General features: G+C 42.0%; 2 protein-coding genes across 9 annotated transcripts in view; both read left to right on the forward strand.

Moving 5' to 3' along the window:
* The window catches only part of wnk2 (WNK lysine deficient protein kinase 2), a 69,475-nt gene extending 50,621 nt beyond the window's left edge, over positions 1–18,854 (forward strand). The window contains exons 22-28 of one of the 5 annotated variants that reach the window (XM_029776080.1): positions 2,226–2,833; positions 3,382–3,608; positions 5,743–5,961; positions 6,481–6,579; positions 8,078–8,122; positions 9,895–10,238; positions 15,317–18,854. In XM_029776080.1, the coding sequence (XP_029631940.1) occupies positions 2,226–2,833; positions 3,382–3,608; positions 5,743–5,961; positions 6,481–6,579; positions 8,078–8,122; positions 9,895–10,238; positions 15,317–15,649 (1,875 nt within the window). In that variant the 3' untranslated portion in view covers positions 15,650–18,854. Of the gene's footprint in view, positions 1–2,225; positions 2,834–3,381; positions 3,609–5,742; positions 5,962–6,480; positions 6,580–8,077; positions 8,123–9,894; positions 10,259–15,316 lie in introns of all 5 variants that reach the window. The other 4 variants (XM_029776081.1, XM_029776082.1, XM_029776084.1 and 1 more) reach the window with 4 other exon arrangements.
* A 3,048-nt stretch (positions 18,855–21,902) lies between these two features.
* LOC115208219 (inter-alpha-trypsin inhibitor heavy chain H3) overlaps positions 21,903–25,471 on the forward strand; it is a 40,820-nt gene continuing 37,251 nt past the window's right edge. For all 4 annotated transcript variants that reach the window (XM_029776085.1, XM_029776087.1, XM_029776086.1 and 1 more), the window contains exon 1: positions 21,903–22,013. In XM_029776085.1, coding sequence (XP_029631945.1) covers positions 21,936–22,013 — 78 coding nt within the window. In that variant the 5' untranslated portion in view covers positions 21,903–21,935. The remainder of the gene's footprint in view (positions 22,014–25,471) is intronic.

The raw sequence follows: 25,471 nt of genomic DNA on the forward strand, positions 1-25,471 counted from the left end.
AGTGATATGACATGCTAACTTATAAAATGATTTCTCTGTAATTAATATTACCTGATTAAGCTAATCATGTAAATGTAATTAACTAGAAAGTTGGGGCACCACGGAAGAACGTTTATAGAGCTGTTATCTTCCGAATAAACTCTTAAAATACTTAGTAATATTTTACATCGATAGCAGTCAATATTAACCCTTATCTTATTTTCAGTCTCATAATGAAAGCTGTAAATTCTTGGTTATCTTCACGAACCCTGGCTAACAAGTTGAATCAGCAATACAAAATTGGGTTTAATTATTTATTTACTAAATACCTAACTAATCACACAGAATTACAAATACACAGAACACCAATGATGTCATACAGAAAACGTCCCGGTGGACGGAACCTGGTTACACAAAGGAAAGGGGGTTGGGCTTGAATGAAAGAGCGGGAAGATTTAGGAACATAGAAACAGCAGCTATGCTATCGTAAATACATTATCTTATGCATTCTAAATTACCGCCCATTTGGAAAAGGAAAATGCAATAAATATTTACTCTGAGCTGCGCTTCGGTAGATTGGTCGTAGATGCTGGCTGGGTTGGCCAACAGATCTTCTTGTACTCGGAACAATGTCTCTGGTGGTAAATTGGATACGTGGTGGTATCTTCGTCTGTTTGTTAGACAGGATCCGTCGTCCGTCCTTTCCTAGCCCCCGTCGACAGCGGCCGCTGCTAACTCAACGGCTAGGAAGTATCACTTCTGTAGTGAATAAGCTCAAAGTTCATACCAGTTCATAACATAGCTCACGCCAAGGTTGGCTTAGTTCTGTCCTTGATATGGTTTAGTTAACATGTGTGTCCTTCTAACGTAGAGGCTGCAGAACTCACGTGCTGGAACTACCGGTTATCTTTTCGTCAAAGGCTTATATAGTGGAGAGGGGGAAAGGAGGTGTTTCATCGTTTATAACCCCTGTCTCTTCACAGGGTTGGGCCACTGATCGAGCAGGGCACTTTCCTTATGAAAACCCAATTCTCTCATTTGGAAGCTAAAATTACATTTAATCTCCTAACAAAGAATTTCAATATCAAACATTTCAATTGCATAACAATTCCATGTGGCTATGATAACTAGAGGGTGTATACCTTCTCAGGTACAGTTTATGTCGTCCTGTCATCAATCATAATGTCCCAGATAACAATGAACTGACCTCCATACTCATTACGTTATCAAGCATATTTCCAACTGGTTTTATTACCAAAATATGGTTCCTTTCCCCATTTGTTTGATGTTCCCAGACTCTCTATATTTAACAGGACAGCAGTCCTTCAGTAGGGTCAGTAAGAGAGGGGAAGGGAGAAAGGTATTTATGGGGGGGGGGGGGTCATAAACCTTACCCACAGGCCAACGTCATGACAACTCTTACCCGTATACGTGGATGAATGCTTCACGGCAGACGGGAACCATTTAACTCTATTTTGTTTGTAGCTACATCTTGTTTGGCCAGCGTTGTCAAGTCACTCCGGTTCACACTGACCGTGGTGTGTGCAGAAAGTAGCCCATCACTTTTTCGATAGCGCCTGCTAAATTCAGGGCATCAATGTTGAGAAAAGTAGCAAAACTTTTGTAGATCGATGGCTAACGTTATATATTTCAAAAATGGCGCGGTAGAAAGGACTGTTAACTCATACTGAGCAGCTCATGTTATAGACAGAAGCATGCTACATTGCAGACCAATCCAAACTCATCTCCCGGCATGTCCAGCCCACCCGTTATCTCAGCCAATCATGGCTAAAAGGAAGATTCCTGTCTTTTCCGTAGCTAAACCAGCTAGGCACCTAATTTAACAATTGTATTCGTATTTATGGATGGAATACAAGTTCGTTATTAAGGCATATGGAAGTTCACATGTTCCAAAAGGCATTTCAGCCCAAAAATGCAGTATATTTTCAAATGCCACTCTTGTGAAGTGCAACATACGCAAAGTTTCCTGAAACAAGTCACATATTTGTTCCCAATAGTCATTATCCACTACTACCTCTAGAGGTGCAATACCTCTTAGTTACGCCTACATACAATGCCCGACTAATCGAAGTTTTCAAATATAACGTCTTATAAAGTTAGTTTTGTAGAGGAAACGGCGAATGCGGTATTTTAGACCGATATCATAATTACCTGCAAAGGTATTAACTTGGAAGCGGCTCTTTAAACAATAACTTTATCATTGCTGTTGTCATCCGTGTCTTTAGATTATCATAGGCCCTCCTGACATGGTGACGCGAGGAGAGCTGAAGCAGAGGAGTTGGAGCAGCGCTGCCTCCCCAGCACATCCTGCTGGCCACTCAGACCACCGCAGCAGTGCCCAGGCAATGGCCATGGCCCCCTCCACCACCATCGGACGCTTCTCCGTGGTCAGCACCGAGGACGACGTCACCCTGAGGACCCGCAACAGCCGCTACTCTGCACCGCCCGATTTCTACCTGGATACACCCCCCTCCATGGCCAAACGGGGGTCACTGCCGCGCGCCTCCACTACCACTTCCATGTCTGTTGATGTTACGGTCCACGCACACCCACGCTTCCTGTCATCAGACTCGGGGGCGGAGAGTAGTCCCGCCAAGCTGGCCCCGGCCACACCTTCACGGCACGGCCGCTCGGGGGAGCGGAGAGGAAGTGACCTCATGAAGAGGGCGGTGGCCTTCCTCCGCCGTTCGGGCCGCCGCAGTAGTAGTGTGCAGAGCTCTGATTCGCCGAGCCGGCAGGGGGGCGTGCACGGCTCGGCCTATGTCAGTAGTGACAACGACTCCGAGATGGAGGACTCGGATATGAAGAGAGAGCTGACCAGACTCAAGGAGAAGTAAGTTGTGTGTGTTTAGAACAGGGGTTCCCAAACTTTTTTTGCTTCGTGACCCACCAATTGAAGTGTCTTTTGAGTCGCAAACCACCATAAGGGTAGAGCGATGAAGAAAAATACACAGACCAAAGAATATTTTTTTTTAAATTGCAGTTTGAAAGCTAATCTCTTGCAATTCCACACAATTTTGACATGGCTAATACTGTGTACTTATTCTTAAACATTATAACAAAATCAATGAGGGACTGATTGTCTAGCTTTTACTTTGTTGATTGTAAATTCTCAAAGAATAGGTCCATTATCTTTTCTACATACTTTCTATTTGATTATAGTCATTTATGTTTACACTGAAAGTGTTTTTCTTTCGCTTATTTTAATTACATTTTTTGGGGCAATTTCATCTCGCGACCCACTTGGACATCTGCCGTGACCCAGAAGTGTGTCCCGACCCATAGTTTGGGAACCACTGGTCTAGAAGACCATTTTCTGGAGGAATCAGGCACCTTACCCTTTCTCTAAACCTATCTCTCCTCCCCCTCCCCTCCACCCAGGCATTTGAAGGAGATTTCGGAGCTGCAGGCCCACCAGAGAGGGGAAATAGAGCTGCTGTACCGAAGGCTGGGTAAAGCCACTCCACCCCCCCTAGGTTTCTCCCACACAGCTCCCCCCAAGCGGAAGAGCAAGCACAAGCACAAACTGAAGGCTGGCAAACTCCTCAGTCCTCTGGTACAACAGCTGAAGAACGTCACCACCAAAACCAGTGATTCTAGCAAAACCAGTGAGTATGAGGGCACTGAAACCAGTCACTCCACTGATGGTGTTGAACTGCGAGATACATCTGGGATTGAACCTGGCTTGAACCCAGCTTGTCTGCGTAACTTAAGATTGCATCAGCCCACTAAAGCCTGGGCAGGTCCTCAGGTCTGAGGCAAGGTTACTCTCATCATGTGAATATAGTAGCAGGTTTAAATTGTAATATATGGGCCGTGGTCAAAATAATTGAACTAAATAGGGAACAGGGTGCCATTTGTGATGCACTTTGTCTATCTGTCCAGGTTTCTGTGTGTAATATTTACAGTTGAAATCGGAAGTTTACATACACCTTAGCCAAATACATTTTAACTCATTTTTTCACAATTCCTGACATTTAATCCTAGTAAACATTCCCTGTCTTAGGTCAGTTAGGATCACCACTTTATTTTAAGAATGTGAAATGTCAGAATAATAGTAGAGAGAATGATTTATTTCAACTTTTATTTCATTCATCGCGTTCCCAGTGGGTCAGACGTTTACATACACTCAATGAGTATTTGGTAGGATTGCCTTTAAATTGTTTAACTTGGGTCAAACGGATTGGGTAGCCTTCCACAAGCTTCCCACAATAAGTTGGGTGAATTTTGGCCCATTCCTCCTGACAGAGCTGGTGTAACTGAGTCAGGTTTGTAGGCCTCCTTGCTCGCACACACATTTTCAGTTTAGCAAATTTTCTATAGGATTGAGATCAGGGCTTGGCCACTCCAATACCTTGACTTTGTTGTCCTTAAGCCATTTTGCCATAACTTTGGAAGTATGTTTGGGGTCATTGTCCATTTGGAAGACCCATTTGCGACCAAGCTTTTAACTTCCTGACTGATGTCTTGAGATGTTGGGCATCCCTGTGGCTCAGTTGGTAGAGCATGGTGTTTACAATGGTGTTTGCAACGCCAGGGTTGTGGGTTCGATTCCCACGGGAGGCCAGTACGGAAAAACCCCCCAAAAATGTATGAAATTAATTGAAATGTATGCATTCACTACTGTAAGTCGCTCTGGATAAGAGCGTCTGCTAAATGACTACAAAAAAAAGAAATTGTTGCTTCAATATATCCACATAATTTTCCCTCTTCATGATGCCATCTATTTTGTGAAGTGCACCAGTCCCTCCTGCAGCAAAGCACCCCCACAACATGATGCTGCCACCCCCGTGCTTCACGGTTGGGATGGTGTTCTTCGGCTTGCAAGCCTCCCCCGTTTTCCTCCAAACATAACGATGGTCATTATGGCCAAGCAGTTCTATTTTGTTTCATCAGACCAGAGGACATTTCTCCAAAAAGTACGATCTTTGTCCCCATGTGCAGTTGCAAACCGTAGTCTGGCTTTTTTATGGCGGTTTTGGAGCAGTGGCTTCTTCATTGCTGAGTGGTCTTTCAGGTTATATCGATATAGGACTCTTTTTACTGTGGATATAGATACTTTTGTAGCTGTTTCCTCCAGCATCTTCACAAGGTCTTTTGCTTGTTCTTCGATTGATTTGCACTTTTCGCACCGAAGTATGTTAATCTCTAGGAGACAGAACGCGTCTCCTTCCTGAGCGGTATGATGGACGCGTGATCCCATGGTGTTTATACTTGCGTACTATTGTTTGTACAGATGAACGTGGTACCTTCAGGCGTTTGGAAATTGCTCCCAAGGATGAACCAGACTTGTGAAGGTCTACAATCTTTTTTCTGAGGTTGGGGCTGATTTCTTTTGATTTTCCCATAATGTCAAGCAAAGAGGCACTGACTTTGAAGGTAGGCCTTGAAATACATCCACAGGTACACCTCCAATTGACTCAAATGATGTCAATTAGCCTATCAAAAGCTTCTAAATCCATGACATAATTTTCTGAAATTTTCCAATCTGTTTAAAGGCACAGTCAACTTAGTGTATGTAAACTTCTGACCCACTGGAATTGTGATACAGTGAAATAATCAGTCTGTAAACAATTGTTGGAAAAGTGACTTGTGTCATGCACAAAGTAGATGTCTTAACCGACTTGCCAAAACTATAGTTTGTTAACAAGAAATTTGTGGAGTGGTTGAAAAACAAGTTGTAATGACTCCAACCTAAGTGTATGTAAACTTCTGACTTCAACTGTATATTGGTCTGTGTAGGTGAGCCTACAGTGAGTCTGAACGGATCTCCAGCAAAAGCTCCAGTTCAGTCAGACAGCAGAGCCCGTTCAGGTACAAGTCACCTGGCTACCTCCATCTCTGAGCCCGTCCAAACCCAGCAGCCCTGCTCCCTCAAGGGTTCCCTCTCCTCAGACAACATTTACGCTGGAGCTGGACTACACGGAGAGGGGACAGGTCCACAGACTCCACCAAGCCAAGGTGACCCACAAACTACATGTCCCAACATGCAAAAGGAAACACTATCAGAGTTTCCAAATTCCGGTAACTTTCCATAAATTTCCAGGTTTTCCAGAAATCCTGATTTGAGGATATCAGATTTCCTGCTTATTCCCTCCTGATTCTGTGAATATTCCAACTTGGATTTCTGGAAAACCTGTGAATTTGGGGAATGTGATTGGAATTTTGCAACCCTAACTATCTGTTTTATTACATTCATTTCACCCAAATGACAAGCAACAGATACAGATAAATATTGTGGGTCATACTCATGTTTAGAGGAAGTGCTGCAATAGGATGCCTTAGAAAATATATTTTATATGATGGAACACAAAGTTACATTGACCTTTATCAGGCATCTGTAGCCTTTAACATATGGTTCTGACATAGGATGCTGTTCAAACTCATTTCTCAAGCGGGTTCTGCTCAGAGCTGTGTGCTCTTCTTACCCTGGTGTTCTGTGTCTCCTCTCCTCCTTTCCTCTCCTCCTCCTCTCCACAGGCTGGCCCGCTTACCCTCCACCACCTGAGAGAGTGACCTATAAATCCAGTAGCAAACCACGCGCTAGATTCCTCAGTGGGCCTGTGTCTCTGTCTATCTGTTTGTATCTCCTCCTCTCCTCCATTGCTCCACCACTCCCCACTCGCTCTGCTTCTCGTCCTCCTCCACTGCTCTCCTTCCTCCCCTCCTTCCTCCTCTTTTCATGTCTTCCTCTTCTTCTCTCCTCCTCGTTACCCAGTGAGCCAAATTACTTAGAAAATATGTAAAGATGACGTTGAGATGACGTTAATTTTCTGTTCTGAACGAAAGTTGAAAAGACGTATTTTCCGGATGTTGAAAATACATTTATCCAGACATAAAAAATACATATTTTTTGGGTTATTGTTTCTATGGTCATATTTCAACCCTACATAATTGAACTTATATTTAAATGTTAATGAAGAAAGAATTATATCACATTACAGGAAAATGGAGCAAAATGAAGATTGCAGTATAGAATATTTATTATTACTCCCATCTGTCACCTTTTCAAAAGCTTCAGAACTGGAAGTGATCATGTTTTCTGACAAGCAACAGAAAGAACACTTCAACTACAACACCATTATCGGTAACCGTTATAGAAACTCTTTACTTTCTATGACTGTGATATGTTTACCTACCTTAGTTGAACACACTGACTGTAAGTTGCTCTGGATAAGAGTGTCTGCTCAATGAACTAAATGTAAAAATGAACACACAACTGGACCTTATTCAAATGAGCTCTGGTCGGTCCGGACTGTAATGTGCAGTCCAAACTTGTGAAACATATACGTCTATGATTGGTTCAGGTTTGGTACGGTATGGACTGAAAAATCAACGTCTACGGATGTTGAAATCAAGGCTGGTTCTGGGCCGGATCAAAAAACGACGTCAGTAGATGTTGAAGTACTGACCATTTTTTAACTATGGATATCCTCATCCTCTAGCTCTTTTCTTTTTTTTTCTCCCCCTCTTTTTCCTTCCTCCATCCCATCCTCTCCCCTGTGTCTCTCTGATTCTCGGAACTACAGTGAAATGTCTCTCTCTGTCTGTTGTGCTTGGCTGATGAGTAGTGGATGTACAGTATAGTAGTAATGCACTGCAGCAGTACTGTGTACTCACTCTCTGCTCCTGTCTGTCTGTGTATCTCTGCCTCTCTGCCCCTGCAGTCCTGCCTTGTGGACCCCGTCTGCATGGCTACACACAGCCACTGTTATTTTGCGCCCTGTTGGTTACTCGCTCTCTCTCTCTCTCTCTCTCGCTCTCTCGTTTTGTCTCTCTCTCTCTCTCGTTTTGTCTCTCTCTCTCTCGTTTTGTCTCTCTCTCTCTCGTTTTGTCTCTCTCTCAGACCTCTCACAGTTCTGTGGCTCACTTCTAGAGGGACTGCATGATTGGCCTGTCCAGCCGTATTCAGATAGTTGTCTAAACCGTGCTTTTCCACAGTGTTATGTGTCTGATGATGTTGCATCTGGCTTTTGAGCAGATCTTTGTTGCAGTGTGACTGTATGTTTTTAGACGTACGTCTATGTGTGTTTATGTTTTCGTGTTGCTTGGAGTCCTAACTCTGTTTATCTCCTAGGGTCAACTCTGAAACGGCTCTGCCTTGGTAAAGAGCGTGGTAGGGGTAAGTATAATTTGCAGCAAAGACATTAACCATTTGGAGAATCCCAAACTATTTCTTGTATTTATTTATTTATTCATGAATTCATTTATTTATTACTGTATCTACTCATGTACCTTGTTTTCTTTCCCCAAAGTTCCTCCCATAAGTAAGAGTAGAGGTACATTTCATTAGATTAGAATGCATTTTATAAACGAGAGGGGCCATCTAGTGTTCATTTTAGCTACATTTACTTAGATAACATGTTTCAGCAACAGAGCTAGTTGGAACCAGAGTATGTAAGCGGAGTTCAGCGGTCGGAAATCCCGCTCATTCCTCACGCTCCACATCCTTCACAACCACTTGCAACTAGTTCGCTAAAAAACGCTCCTTCCTCACAAGAAGAAAAAAAAACAGTTGTTCCAAATTCGCTCCATTCATTAAAAATCCCCCATTTAACCAACACCCGTCTATTTCTGTGACTACCTGGACCTACCATTTGGTTTTGAAGTACTGAAACCAAACCATATGATTTGAATGAAAATGATATTAATAAACAACATGAAAAGGTGACTGTAAGAAGCGCTAATCATTTGAATTAGGCTACATGTCGTATTAAACGGCACACTCTAAATAGGTCAGGAGCCCGACAGGTAGCCTAAGTATTGTATTATTTAGGCTATATTATAAGCCATTTATTTCAATTATTTCAAGGCTATACCCTACAAAGAAATACATTGTGAATCATTTGCAAGTGCAACACACTAGGCTGGCAGGAACATTATAGCGCTCAGCGTTTAAACTACATTTCGTTGTATTAAATCATTATAGTCAATTAATTGCCCATATAGGCTGACTTAGAATTTAATTCAAATTAAACTAAAAATGCCTTATTAGGCTCAGTCTACAGTGCCTTTGAGTTCATTTTTAGAAACATGAAGGGTCTGGCTTCAGGCTCATGTGATGGTGCCTGGAGAGCAGGCCAGCAGCGGAGAATACCCTCTCTGCGTTTGCAGAGCCAGAGTCTGGCTTCAGGCTCATGTGATGGTGCCTGGAGAGCAGGCCAGCAGCGGACAATACCCTCTCTGCGTTTGCAGAGCCACTGTGGATGCTAAACACCCCTCAGGCTACTCTTGCTAGGCAGGGATGCAGAGTTTTTATTTTTCTATAGGTAGGTCTAAAGGTTTTTAGGCAAAATAACCCTATTAAAACAGAAAACTCCTTGAAAGGGGTAATGTAATATGTCAGGCCTATTGGGCAAAAATCTATTAGAACCCATTGTATAGATAATATAACTTTTAAGAGATCACATTTTTGTTTACAAATCATTTGCTACAATGACACACTTAGCTCGCTACCCACCTCATTCCTTTCTGTTAGCATGTGCATGTAGTAAGTACACCATCATGCTTTTGGGATAGGTGTCTTTTCAGATTCCACAATGATTATTTAGTTGTGGAGACTACATCACTGCATTCCCTCTCTTGCTCTTGGTTTCTTTATGAAAATATTCAGCCAACTCCATGACAGTAGCTAAAGCAAGGGGCAGTAGCAGCACACAAGTAGCCTACAAATGCATGCTGGGCCGGGCATTTCCTGAGCTCCTGAAGTGAGCGGTACTGGAGCGAAATTGGAGCGAAATTGGAGCAGGTGAGAAAGCCGATGCTCCAGCCTTTGGGAATCTCGCTCCGCACTCCAGTCAATTTGGGCACTCCTAGCTCTGCTCCAGCTCCGCTCCGCTCACATACTCTGTTTGGAACTTGAGGCAGGGTCTGAACAGTATGTCCATCTCCCAGGGACTGGATCAGGCTCAGGTGCATCCAACCAGCCGTCCCAGCAACAGACAGCCAGCTCCACCCCTCCTCCCCACCAGCCAATAGCAGGGTTGGCCCAAGCCCAGGCCAACAACAGCAACAACAAGACAGGCACCTTCACTGGCACTTACCCTGGCGCCTACATAGGCTCCTATGCAGGGTCCTTCACAGATGACCTCCACAGACTGGTGGATGACTGGGCCATGGAGGCCCTGGCTGTCTCCTGGCGGCCGCGGCCCAGTTCCCTCAGCTTCAGTGGGCAGCCGCGTTGGAATGACGACCCCATGGGGCCCAGAACCAGAGCCAGACTGGCCAGCGCTCCAGATGTGAGTAGTTGTTGGATACGGTATGTATCTGTGTTTAACTGTTTATGTACTATGCATTATTTATTAGTAGGGGTGTAGCTAAATGGGTTCAACTAGTATTTTGTTTTCTTTAAAATTATATATAGATTTTTCTGCACTTGGCACTTGATTGGTCATTTCTGGCCCAATAGAACCACGGTGGGAAATTTACTTTTTGGTCCACCAGCCACTGTGGTAGATAGGTAAAAAAAATCTACCAGCCAATCAGATTTTTTACCAGCCAAAATATTTTCCTTTACTTACACACAAAAATATTTTCCTTTACTTACACAAAAAGATATTTCCCTTTTCTTACACAAAAAAATCTAAAATAACTGATGACCATTTGTAATATTTTTAAAACAAGAAATATATTACTAGTAATAAGTAATGTGGTATATTGCTCAATTGAATTAAATGTGTGTGGCCTGAATCTTTTATCCAATGTATAGATGTTAAAATAAATAATTTAGATAAAATAGTAAAAACAGGTTAACAGTTCTATAACTGAGCATTAAGCATCAACAAAGTGCCTTCCCTACCACACAATGCTGAGTCATGCAGTTTATTTATTATTATAAACTTTGTGGTTCGAGCCCTGAATTCTGATTGGCTGGCAGCATTGGTATTTCAGACTGTATACCACAAGTACGACAAAACATGTATTTTTACTGCTCTAATTACGTTGGTAACCAGTTTATAATAGCAATAAGGCACCTCAGGGGTTTGTGGTATATGGCCAATATATCACACCCCGTCGGTCCTTATTGCGTAATTATAGTCCAGGGCTCTAAACTGACATTTGTTACAAGGAGTACATACATTGAAATTTAGAAGCACACAAATAAGTGAAGGAGCACAATAAAAGTATTTGGGTGTGTTAGTGATAAGAATTAATAAGAGTTTATGAATAAAAGTCTTTTGGAGTCTTCAATACTCAGTTAAGCACAATCTACCCCTAAATATTTGAGTCATTAGGGGTGTGTTCGTAAATTCACTCTAGAGAACCAGAGTGTGCTCTGGGCATTCGTAAATTCAGAGTTTTGTCAGATTGTCCATTAGTAAATAATGCGTTTCATTGGGCCGGTCTTTGCTGTTCGCCGCCATAGGCAAGCCAAAAAATGTCGCCCTTCCCCCCACAGAACTAGCTAGTATAGTCCCAGTAAGCAAAATGATGTTGAAGATACATTTAAAAGACGTCTTTTCCAGACGTTGAAGTTAGGTTCAATTTAGGTTCTGAATGAAAGGTGAAAATGTATTTTCCAGATGTTGAAACAAGCAAATTTTTGGTTCTGAATGAAAATTGAAAATAAATCATTTATAGATGTCTATGTTTGGGTCAAATCAAGGCTGGTCCAGACCGGACCAAATCTGAACCAAACATAGACGTCTATGATTGGTTCAGATTTGGTCCGGACCAGAAACCAATGTCCGTGGATGTGGAAATCAAGGCCAGTCTGGAACTGCACCAAAAGAAGACATCCAAAAGCGTCAGCGTCAGTCCGTGTTGACTGAGGTGTAGCCTACAGTGTTGCTTGAAATGGAATTTTAAAACACCAAAAACACGAAATGGAATTGTAAAACACCAAAAATCTACTTCCAGACAGGACCAAAAAAGATGTCCAAAAGACGTCTGCTCATGCTTACTGGGGTGTAGCCTAACATGTCGGCCCGCTATGGAATTTTATGAGCGCCCATCCATTTGTAAAACAGGCCATTGCGTTGGCTTAGTTAGTCTTGATTCCTGTGACTAATCAGTTTGGCTATTTAAGCTCTGAATATCAGCTACCCAACTTGATCAGCAGTTATCGCGAGCCTATTTGCAATGTGTTTACACAGCGGGAAATGCAGAAGTATTTTCTTTTTAAATATGATCAGCTTGTCAAAAAATGTATGGATACAAACTTGAAACCACTGATCATGACAATGGTGTGCAACTCCTGGACAACAGTTGTGATTGTCCATTCCATATTGTCCATTTTACTTTGACTTTGTCCTGTTTTTAGGATATGTTGTTTGTTGACATGACAGCACATTTTCTATTTGATTGAGCGCCATTCAGGTTAAGCTATTTGATCGGAGAAACCTGCATGATGTAAAAAGTGTCCTTCTCATTACATTGTCATACATTTTATCTCTAGCCTGTAGGCTACAGAAAGGACCACATAGTCTTTCTACCATATCCTATATCTTCTACATGTTTTATGTTAGATTATTTTTGACCCGAACGTTGATGGAGCGCTGCAGAGATGCTTCTCTCCAACAGCACCCTGGGAATGGACAAGTAAAATATTTTGCGCCCCTGCCTTCGACAAAGTGGGCACTGCTTATCAACGGGTGTAATCAGCGCTCACCTAAAAAGCCCATATTAAAATCAAATCAACATTTATTGGCCACACACATGTTTAGCAGATGTTATTGAGGGTGTTGTGAAATGCCACTGGTTGAGAGAAATTGTCATTGTTTTTGGGCAGAATTATGTGAGGTTTTATGTGTTGTTGTTGGTGTGTCTTGGTGACTTTAGCTCAGAAAATGCCGCCTTCCTCAATCTACCACTATGGGCGGCTACCTAATCCTGCCTAATGAGCGGGCCGGCCGTGGCGTTTCGCTCTCGCGTTCAGAGCGCACACTGGACACTGGCCGAGGAGGAGTAGTGTTGATCTGAGTGTTCTGACCTCACAACATGAGTCAAGCACCCAAGCTAACTGGCTAAAGTTGGCTAGCTTGCTAGCTACTTCTAGACACAAATAAGAGAGCACCTCACTCTGACCATTTTACTCACCCCAGCAGAGCTGGATAGGCTGTTTTCATGTTATCTAGAGCGTTGGTGACTGTAACTGTGCTGCTGGCAACAATTACATTTTGATTTTTTTTTGCTGTTTACTGACAGCGGTCATATTCAACGGGTGATGCTCGTTCGTAAATTCATCAGTTATTCTGCACTCTGGCACACTCAGAAGGGAGTGCTCTGAAATCGGAGTATATAGTGTGAATTTACGAACGCACTCAGTGAGACAAAAAAAAATGTTATCTGCCGCTTTAAGGGGTGGGCTGTTACCGTAGTAACGGGCACTGGATGTCTGTCAGAGATGAGAATCTCTGTCTAGTCTCAGTCAGGGTTGCAGTTTTTGCAGGTTTGCAGTTAAATTGGGTTTCATTGAAAAAAACATGTATTGGTCGCGGGTGGCGCATTTTTAGGCTACTCCTAAATTGAACCGCGGCCACCATGGCATTTGTCTTTAAATATATATATATAAATATATTTATATTTCCTTATTGTTTAATCATAGCAGTCAAAACAAGTTAAATCGACATCCATTGATAGAAAATGATCTGGAGAGTTTAATAAGGGCAATTTATCTTTTCTCTCGATAATGTTATGGAAAAAGGGTTTATTGGATAAGTACTGCGGTAAAAACATGTTGGGCTAGTTTTCAGGCCTTGTGGGCAAGTTTTCAGAGGTCATTGGGCTAGAAATTTTAGCTGGACCTGGAAACCCTGGTCCCATTTGGTATTATATAGAACATCCTGGCCCTGCCCGCCTGTGGGGAAAACATGTGGTTACCTAGGTTACCCCGTTATCTCAACACAATTTTCTTGTTGTCTGCTGGTTTAAGTCAATTACAAAACTACATTTAAGAAAAGTACAACATGTCTAAAGATTACTTTTCAACATTGCCTGCTCCCGAGCAATCTTACTACTTAGAAAAATGTAATTTTGAAGGGCTTCCCCCGAGTTTGTTCTTAACTGACTGGCCTAGTTAAATTAAGGTAAATAACATTCCCCTTTTCATGAAGGCGCTAGCAGCCACGTCAGTGATAGCTAGCGAACGACCGGAACATTGTTAGCCAAGACCAACTTCAAACAAACTGACCATACAGCTACAAGTAGTGAGTGGACTTACAAATGAACTATACTGAACAAGTTATATGTCCTACCTGTGATGAAATGTTTTCCACACACATAGCTACTCTACCGGTCAAAGGTTTTAGAACACCTACTCAGGTTTTTCTTTATTTGTACTATTTTCTACATTGTAGAATAATAGTGAAGACATCAAAACTATGAAATAACACATATGGAATCATGTAGTACCAAATAATAAACTTTAATAACATTTTCCCCTGACCCTATCACCTCTCCCCTAATTGGAGTAAACTAATTAAATATATTTTCTTTCTTTCTTTATTATTTTCCCTTAACCCTACCACCCCCTCCCCTAATTGGAGTAAACTAATGGACAACAATACTTAGGATTCTACTTCCAGCTTATATATACTATACATTTTACGGACAGTATGCTTTACATTGGTTATCTTTTGTTTGTTTTTAGTCCCATCCTTCAGCTACCCTCAACCCCTCCCATCTATCTCTGAAGAACATCCAGTTTTGATTTCTAGCTGCCATATATTTTTCAACTGTGCTGTGATGTTTCACAACATTTCTGAAACGTTCTATACTTTCTACAGATTGTAAATTAAAGATAAACATTTTTGCTAAGATTATTATTACATTATTATATCAATTGACTATGACTTTTCAAATCACCCAGTAGAGCTGTTTGCAGAGTTAGCTCCAAGTAAATGTTGCAATTTTTCTGCCATTTGGACTATCTTATTGCTAGCAGCAGACAGTTGCAGAAAACTCAAACCAATATTGAAAAACAACATAGCGTGTTAACAAAACACTGTAAATAGCCATGAACATGATGACAAAGTCACACTTTAGTAGCCTTTCGGGTCAATTTGACTTTTCATTTAAAAAACTGTTGTCAAATGCTCTGTGTGACCACCTGCCAATGGCTGGTGAAATAGGCATTCTTACCCACCAATGCCAAAAATTTCCCTGCATTTGGCAGCTGGCGGGTGTTCATTTCCCACCCAGAATAGAAACAATGGACTAGTCCCAAGTGCAAAACTTACCAGCTGGCACTCCAGACAGACTTAATCATAGGTTGAATTAATTTTAAAGAAAACAATTACTATTTGAAGCCAGGTCTGGAATAGTTAAGATGAAACCTGTGGTGACTGAAAGCTCACCTCTATATCTTTCTCCTCAGGCACCTGCCAGGACAGCCCCTGGCTTTGAAGGCCCCCAGCTCTCCCTGTCATGGCCGATGATTGACAGCCAGGCCCAGGGGTCAGTGATGAGGACCAGCTCCCCGGGACAGGCAGGGTTCCATCCTAGCTATATGGTGGCCCATCCAGCCCCAGACCTGTTTGGGGGGCTGCCACCTTCGCCCCTCTCACCCTTCTGTGTAAGCCAGTGGCCTGAGCTGCTGTCCTCCTTGGGTTCAGGGGTGTTTGCTTTCCCTATCGTGCCCCCAGCCTGGGGCACCCCGACTTCCGCCCCACCCTACGAGCCACCCGACCCCAAAACCAGGAACCTCTAACCCCTGTAGCATCATGTCTTCCAACTATGTTACCAAAAAATAAGTCATATGTAGTTAGAGCTGTGGTCTACTCTACGCACAGTATGTAAACTGTATATATTTAACCAGCATGTATGTATATAGTAAGCATTTGTATATATAGCCCATATATGTTGTTATCAATGTGTGACATTATCAACCTCAATTTACATACCTCATATGTATGTACATAAGGGACATATGTATATTTTATCACCTGTGTGAATGTGCTGTAGTGTATATAAGGTGTGTAATACATTCATTATATTTGCATAATCCATTCATTTTTTTTGTGCATATAAGCTTTCTGTGTATTTAAATTATCTATTTCTATATCATTCATTCCTACTGTAAGTCTTTGTACATAAACTGTTCATGTTTGTGTGTTTATCACCCATATGTGTGTATGTGTACCCATGTGTGTGTGTTTTTGAGAGAGTGTGTCCAACATGTTATCCATATGTACAGTAGGGGCTGCAGGGCTCTGTCCTAACCCAGAAGAGAGCCATTCACCATCTTGCCGTCACTGTGAAGCCTTGTCTACCTGGATACCAGCCTGGTCTCCCTGGTTACGAGCCTTGTTACCCAGGTCACCAGCTGTGTCACCCTGGTTAACAGCCTGGTCACACTGTTGGTTTCCCTGGTTACCAGCCGTGTCACCCTGGTTACCAGGACCGTCTGCTTCATTACTCTGATATTTATGTTGTAATATACTTCCTTCATTCTCATTGAAACTCTTCCAACGCTAGTGCTTGAAATAGTCCTAAGAAATGTGGAAGAACTTGAACTTAATCTTCAGGAGAAATATCCTGCAAGAGTGCCTTGGAACAGTAGCTTCAGTTAGTTCTGGAGACAAGCATGAGGCCATTTGAGATAAGTTAGGATAATGGGGTCATATTATGTGTATGGTTTTGTCTTTAAAGGTACTTGATATATTTGTGTGAATGTTATATTTAGGGGGAAAAAAACAGGTTGGTTATATTCAGGTTGCCAATTTAGAATGTTGGGAGTATGACCATGTTATTGGTTGTTTTGTGAATATTATAATAACAGATGGGACATTATCTAATGTAGTACTGTAAGATTCACACAGTGCACTGAAGCTATGTGTTGGCCTCTTTGTCCAGAGGTTTCTACAAAGCAGTAGCTATACGATTTTGCTCCACTGACCACGGCCTGCATGAACACGCACTAAAGCTTGCACAGGATAAGTGCAAGAGTTAGGGGCATTCTCTGGGTGATAGCTACTGTTACTTGGCTGTCACAAAACAGTGGATATGTCATACTGCACTGTACAGTATGAGTAGAACTAAAGGGTTTCTCAGTATGGACATTCCTACAGTATGCCTTATTGTAGGTTTGAATCATTGTGGTTTCAGTATTAAGGGGGTCATTCCACGAATAGTGCCTTTCATGGCCTTGTGACATTTTTATAAAACACGCAATTTAACAGTTGGTTCACATACTTCTCCGCTCTTACTAAGCTAAACATGCAATTTAACAGTTGGTTCACATAAGTCCAATAGTAGCGTGTTTTCATGAAAGTAAATAAGTTGTTGCCTCTGAAAATTCCCATTTTGGCATGTCCCATGTTTGACAATTTTAACCCACTCGCCACAAACATTCCCAAAGTTTTCACCATCATTGTAAAGCCGTAGTTATTTTCTTGCTTTGATCAAGTACCAATGGGTCCCTCAGGTTTAAGGTCAGCCCCGTTACATGAACTGAGCTCTCCTTTAAAAAGAAAAATGGAACATCTAATAGTCAAAGCATAGTGTAAAAGCAGGTGAGCTGGTTCCACTCTTTTTGTCCATTTCCAGTTTTTTGTGGCGGAAAACTGAGCGAGTCGATCATAACGCGCCGACCCCGTTACCCCTAGACAGATAGGCTACACATTTTTTTTAACAAGTTCACATTTTTTGGTTCACCTCGTATTGAATTGCGCCTCTCTGTTCCATACCTCCTGAGTTATGGCTTAATTAAGATGAAATCGTCAACGCTTTTACTTTAATTGGCACTTTTACAGCCATTTTTTGGGGGATGGGGAAACATGTTTTTATGTAGTTTAACATTTACTCTTAATGACAGAAATAAATGTGTATTTGTATTATTACACCACCGACAAGGCACTCTATTCGTGGAATGACACAAGTATGGGTTTTGTTCATTTTCTGTAGGGTTAATGCACAGTACCGTATGACATATATGAATGTTAGAGGCCGGTATGATATATAATGATTTGTAATTTATTGCATGACCTAAACAAGTTGACTCGTCTAAAGCCCATGTAGTAACCAACGGAAAAAATTTGCATTTCATACGGTGTCTGTGGAGGCTGTTGGTTAAAAAAAAGTCATAATGTTCAATAAGGAGTTTGATCATTGATGTAAGATCAGTCATAATCTGTATTATGAGGATAATAAGTACACAGTAACTAATGTAGTGCTGTGTGTTGATGACAGAGAAGGGGCTATGTCTTCTAACTGCACAGTTCTTCCACTTTAGTCTTCTGAGATGATCAGAATCGCAAGACCAGCCTAGTGTGTATCAATCAGTACTTCTTTCATTTTGGTTTTGTGTTGTGTGACACAATCATTTAAATCCAATATAACACACATCATGTTGTACAATAATATCTATCAACAAAGTTCAGAAATCATATGACCCAAACAATCCCAGCAAAGGCTCCATACCCGGAATGTGAGATAAATAGTGCCTGTCACTACTACACGCATTCAGCCAATAGCTTCCTTTGCCAACCAGTTGGCAATTCTTGGATATAAATCATTTACTTGTTATGATTTGAAGCCGTTTCCTAGCTGTACAGTCGTTCAGTCAGTTCAGTTTGAATTGAACTTTTGTAGACGAATAGTGCAGAATGTTCTGCTCTGAATCCAATCTTCCATCCCGTGCAAAGCGAGACTTGTGTTCTCTGTAAACAGCATCTGGCCTATGCAGCTATTGACAGGACTCATCATGCGCTCACTATACACAGCAAGGCTGAACTCTGAACTCTGATCTGTGACGCTTGCACTAGAAGCTCTGCTCTCTGTACGATTGCTTTTGCCTAGCTTATACTCTCCCTGCACTTTCCTGACACACTGGTCATTAGCGCTCATCTCGCTCACAAAGATTGTACATATTTGAAGACAGAAATAAATAATAAACTTGTTTTTGCTTGACAACATGTTTTCTCTGCGTCTGTTATATTCAGTAGCGGTGTGTGGGTAAAATCTAAAAATCCGGGGAAGGTTCTGATTTCTGTGTGTGTGTGTGTGTGTTTATTCGTGAAAGCAGAAAAACATGTTGACTCACCCTACTTGTGGAGAAACGCCAATGCCATCCTCCTCTCATGTTGACGAAATGGTACATCACTATGTTATACACTCTAAAAGTTATGCACTCTAAAAGGTTCCTGGAGTATCCTTTAGGGCAGTGGTTCCCAACATTTTTATAGTCCTGTACCCTTTCAAACATTCAACCTCCAGCTGCGTACCCCCTCTAGCACCAGGGTCAGCGCACTCTCAAATGTAGTTTTTTTTGCCATCATTATAAGCCTGCATTTATTAAACATAAGAATGAGTGAGTGGGAAGTCACAAAGAGCTCTTATAGGACCAGGGTACAAATAATAATATAATAATAATTAATCATTTTGCTCTTTATTTAACCATCTTACATATAAAACCTTATTTGTTCATCAAAAATTGTGAATAACTCACCACAGCTTAATGAAAAGAGTGTGCTTGAAAGGATGCACATCACTCGGCAATGTTGGGTTGTATTGGAGAGAGTCTCAGTCTTAAATCATTTTCCACCTAGTTTGTGCCTGTATTTAGTTTTCATGTTAGTGAGGGCCGTGAATCCACTCTCACATAGGTACGTGGTTGCAATGGGCATCAGTGTCTCAACAGCCCGATTTGCCAAGGCATGATACTCTGAGCGCAGCCCTATCCAAGAATCTGGCAGTGGCTTCTGATTTAAATTACATTTTCACAGAATTGCTTGTTGCAATTTCGATGAGGCTCTCTTGTTCAGATATCGGTAAGTGGACTGGAGGCAGGGCATGAAAGGGATAACGAATCCAGTTGTTTGTGTCATCTGATTCGTAAAAGGAACTGCGTAATTGCGCACCCAGCTCACTCAGGTGTTTCGCCATATCACATTTGACATTGTCCGTAAGCTTGAGTTTAATCATACAAATCATACAATGATGGAAAGACCTGTGTGTTGTACTTGTTAATGCAGACTGAGAAGAGCTCCAACTTCTTAATCATACCCTCAATTTTGTCCCGCACATTGAATATAGTTGCAGAGAGTCCCTGTAATCCTAGATTCAGATCATTCATGCGACGAAAAAACATCACCCAGATAGGCCAGTCGTGTGAGAAACTCGTCATCATGCAAGCGGTCAGACAAGTGAAAATTATGGTCAGTAAAGAAAACTTTAAGCTCATCTCTCAATTTAAAAAAAAACGTGTCAATACTTTGCCCCTTGATAACCAGCACACTTCTGTATGTTGTAAAAGCGTTACATGGTCACTGCCCATATCATTGCATAATGCAGAAAATACACAAGAGTTCAGGGGCCTTGCTTTAACAAAGTTAACCATTTTCTCTGTAGTGTCCAAAAAGTATTTCAAGCTGTCATATTTCAAGCTGTCAGGCATTCCCTTGGCAGCAAGAGGCTCTCAGTGGATTCTGCAGTGTACCCAAGTGACGTCGAGAGCAACTGCTTGCACGTGCATTACCACTCCACTATTTCTCCCTGTTATGGCTTTTGCGCCATCAGTACAGATACCAAAACATCTTGACCACCAAAGTCCATTTGATGTCACACAGGTGTCCAGTACTTTAAAAATATCCTCTCCTGTTGTCCTGGTTTCCAGTGGTTTGCAGAAGAGCATGTCTTCCTTAATTGACCCCCCCCCCATAAACGTAATGGACATATACCAGGAGCTGTGCCAGGCCCGCCACGTCTGTTGACTCATCCAGCTGTAACGCATAGAATTCACTGACTTGTATGCAAAGCAGTAATTGTTTCAAAACATCTCCTGCCATGTCACTGATGCACGGTGAAACAGTGTTGTTTGATGAAGGCATTGTCTGTATAGTTTTTTAGGCCTTTTCTCCCAGCATTGTTCCAGCCATATCCACAGCAGCAGCAGGAAGAAATAAGTCATCCACAATAGCATGTCCTAACCACTCGGTAGCTCACCATATAAGACGCTTCTAGCCCCTTCTTATTAATGGTATCTGTTGCTTTAATACATGTCTTACTACTCGAAAGTCATCTTTATTCTCGCTCCAAAAACTCCCGTGGCTTATTTTTCAAATTGTCATGTTTCGTTTCTAAATGTCTGCGCAAGAGTGAAGGTTTCCTGCGAGAGAGTAACGGTTAATGTGATTGGATGTTAATTATTAATTACCCTGCTGCCCCACAGGTAGCCTAGTGGTTAGAGCGTTGGACTAGTAGCTGAATGGTTGCAAGTTTGAATCCCCGAGTGACAAGGTACAAATCTGTCGTTCTGCCCCTGAACAAGGCTGTTAACCCACTGTTCCTAGGCCGTCATTGAAAATAAGAATTTGTTCTTAGCTAGCTATCTATCCTTTGGACAGATGTACATCCCCAAAAAACATATTCTAGTCCCACAACCATTATTTTCATATTTTCGGAAATATATGTTCAGTATTGAATAGGGTTGTTATGGTGATCCCCCTGTGTGGCTCAGTTGGTAGAGCATGGTGTTTGCAACGCCAGGGTTGTGGGTTCGATTCCCACGGGGGGCCAGTACGGAGACAAAAATGTATGAAATGTATGCATTCACTACTGTAAGTCGCTCTGGATAAGAGCGTCTGCTAAATGACTAAAATGTGAAATTAATGCCACACTGGCGATCACGAGTCATGACAGCAGTCAAATTTCATGTGACCATTAGCTGAAGGTAAGGTGACACAGTGTGTGGCACTGCAATGGATTCTAATTATTTCTTACAAATCTCAACATAAATCATTTGAGTCTAACAAAAACAATAAAAAAAAAAAAATCCCAACTGAGCTTCATTAGCAGGAATATAAAAGTGCTGAATCAACCTTTTAGGACGTTATTTTAAGATGTTACTGCTACATTTCAACACGAGCACGTCATAGTCAGTAAATGGTGGATGAATGACTGACTGCTGTGTACTCTCTGTTTGCTGGCCAATAATATCCTGTGCTCTTCTTTAAAAGGCTGGGTGTGTTTTGTGGGGCTTCATTTCTGCGGAGATCATGATGAAGGGAGTCTCTGTAGGAGTCGGCCTCCTTGGGCTGCTGCTGGCCTGCGTTACCACAGCACCAACCGATAAGGTAGGGTCACACACAGGTAAAAGTGGGGAAGGTACTCTACCTAGCGGTTAAGAGTGTTGGGCTAGTAACCCAAACTTTGCTGTTCGAATCCCTTGTTCGAATCCCTGAGCCGACTAGGTGAACAATTGGTCGACGTGCCCTTGAGCAAGGCACTTAACCCTAATTGCTCTTGTAAGTCGTTCTGGATAAGAGCGTCTGCTAAATGACGTAAATGTAATATTGTTTTTGATTGTGTTGATTTGCCTGCATGTAAATGTGACCATGTGTGTTTGATTAGTTACATCAGCTCAGATGTGTCTTTTGTTCACAGCTTTGGGTGCACAGAAAGCACAAAATAGAACAGTTCAAGATACCTCAAGTTGAAGGGGTCAGATTGAGCTAGACCCTGTTAGACTAAGTGAAGTCTATAGCTGTCCTGGCTGCTCTGCTTCTTTACCCTGTCCAGTCCCTTGAAAACAGTGCGCACCATGTCTCCTAGCTAGACAAACAAATGCCTGGGGTGAAAGAACGACTGGTCAATGCTTTTTCTCATTTGAGAGTATGTGGGCGTGTATGAGTCTAGAGGGCAGTCAAACAAAAAGTAGTTGTAATCAGTGAGAGACCAATCAGGTTTCAGATATACCAATCTTGAGTTCTGCTGGTTATGTATTTGTAAATGGTGGGATTGCTTGTGCGTACAGCGTGTGTGCGTGCGCGCGTCTGTGCGTGTGTACGTGTCATCAACTAGCACTCACAGTCTCATGTCAGAATTAGACGTTCAGACATGCTTCTCAAACGTCAAATTACGAAGTTGTTGCAAACGTCACATTTCAAAGTGTTTTAAGTTTAAGTATAAGCATTAACTCAGAATTTTTCAGGTTAGGGTTAAGGTTTGGGATAGGCAAAAATTAAATAATTCTATCACGGATTGGAAATTGCAACCTTTGTAATCAGAGGCAGATGCTTACGCCTATTCGCTATCCCTGTCCACAACGCCCTATTAAAACCGAAATCTTTTTGAAGGTAAGAGTGCTCACTGTTGCCCCTAGTGGTCGGTTTCCACATCATCTCCTGATGTCAAATACTGTATCACGGGTGACCTGGCTGTTGTCATTGTGACCATAAAATTGAGCAATACCGGCCATGTGGAGTGTTTTCAGTTTGTTCTGGATCTACAGTATGTAAACAACGGAGCAGGTGATGGGCCCTATACAGTCTGCCGTCCAACTAACCTCTCTGTCTTTCCAGAGTCACGTACCCCCCCCCCCCCCCCCCCCCCCCCCACACACACACACACACACACACGCCACCCCCTTCGCCCCTGACCGTCATGGAGAGAGTATGGACCAGGGTGGGGGTGAAAAGGAAAGTAAATAGGGAGAGTAAAGCGTAGAGAAAGATAGAGTGATAAAGTAAAGAGAGAGAGCGAGAGAGAGGTGGAATGGGCTTACTGAAGGCTGGGAGCCGGGACGGTGGAGGGAGAAGTGGAGGGGGGTAATTATCCGAGTGTGGGGGGTCAGGAGCGGAATGGTGGAGGGGGAGAGAGTGACAGGGCCGCCGATAAGCCCTTGTTCACACAGACAGAAAGAAAACAAGGAGAGAGAAGGGGACAGAGAGAGAGAGAAACACTGTGACATCCCTTACTGAGGCGGTGGGAATAATGTTGAATGGAAAGAAAGGCATGATTAAACAAAGAAAGGAATGAAGGGGGAGACCCTTTTTATAGACCTCCATGGCTGGACATACAGTACTAGTACTGTTACGCCAGCCACACACACACACAGGTACACACACACACTTAATGCATATGGAGCGGGATGACATTGTGAATCAAGGGACGTTTAATCAATGTCAGAGCTCAATCAATGTGAGTCCCATGTGACAGTGTTCCCCTCTGCTGCACTCTGCACTCGTCTCACCTTCCTCATGTTGACCCTAAGAGTGGTCAATATGTCCTCACCAAAGATTCTCTAACACAAGAAATCCAGACACTGCCTACATAAATTTGTGTTTAATGGGTATATTTAGTACGTAATCCAGACACTGCCCTCATAAAGTGTACAGATGTAGTCCTTTTTGTTTTGCATGTCAGTGCCAAGCCACAGCACGCCAACATATTATAGAGGGTTATCAGTGCTAATTCTACAATGCAATCTCTAAATCGGCACGCAAAAATGATAAATGCAGTCATTAAATGCTAATTTGTAATGGTAATTGATAAATGTAATGCTTAAATACTACATTGGAATTCCAACGAAGCATTTCGTTTTTAGAAATAATGCTGTGACGTGACACACGCAATAAAAAGACTGCATATGTATTCAAATGTTGTCTGATAGTAAACAGTGTGCCCACTAGGCACAAACTGGTTGAATCAACGTTGTTTCAACGTAGTTTGTCAATGTGTAGTGACATGGAATCTATGTGGAAAATACATTGCATTTGAAAAAAAGTTATCCACGTCCACTGTTTCTCGAGGGGGAAATTTCAACCACAACATTATGTCATCATGGTAACCAAATTTCAACATAGACAAAAAAATATGTTGAATTTGTACAACGCCAGATCTTCAACATTACATCCACTGTCAGAAAAAAAACTATAGGCTGGGCAGCACCTCCTACTGGAGAATTGATCTGTATCTACAGCTACCCTTTGGTCTCTCATCCAGGGTTTTATCCAAGCCCAGCGATGATATTTGCCATTGACTGTTACCAATGTTCCATCGTGAGAATGATTGTTGAGATATCTCCACTTAACAACGAGATAGATTCACTGTTGCTATTGAAGTCATTCCAAAGGGTAGGTTTAACAGAGACTAATTAAATGTCACCATACTTTATCACTCATTTAACATCAATGATGCTATCTATATACAGTGCTGTGAAAAAGTATTTGCCCCTTCCTGATTTCTTATTTTTTTGCACATTTGTCACACTTAAATGTTTCAGATCAAACAAATTTAAATATTACACAAAGATAACATAAGTAAACACAAAATGCGTTTTTTAAATGATGATTTTATTTATTAAGGGAAAAAAGCTGTCCGAACCTTCATGGCCCTATGTGAAAAAGTAATTGCCCCCTAAACCTAATAACTGGTTGTGCCACCCTCAGCAGCAACAACTGCAATCAAGCGTTTGCGATAACTGGCAATGAGTCTTTCACATTGCTGTGGAGGAATTTTGGCCCACTCTTCTTCGCAGAATTGTTTTAATTCAGCCACATTGGAGGGTTTTCGAGCATGAACCACCTTTTTAAGGTCACGCCACAGCATCTCAATCGAATTCAAGTCTGGACTTTGACTAGGCCACTCCAAAACCTTCATTTCGTTTTTTTAAGCCATTCAGAGGTGGACTTGCTGGTGTGTTTTGGATCATTGTCCTGCTGCAGAACCCAAGTGTGCCTCAGCTTGAGGTCACGAACTGATGGCTGGACATTCTCCTTCAGGATTCTTTGGTAGAGAGCAGAATTCATGG

The sequence above is a fragment of the Salmo trutta genome, chromosome 14 (genome assembly GCF_901001165.1).
Source record: "Salmo trutta chromosome 14, fSalTru1.1, whole genome shotgun sequence".
Classification (NCBI taxonomy): Eukaryota; Metazoa; Chordata; class Actinopteri; order Salmoniformes; family Salmonidae; genus Salmo; species Salmo trutta.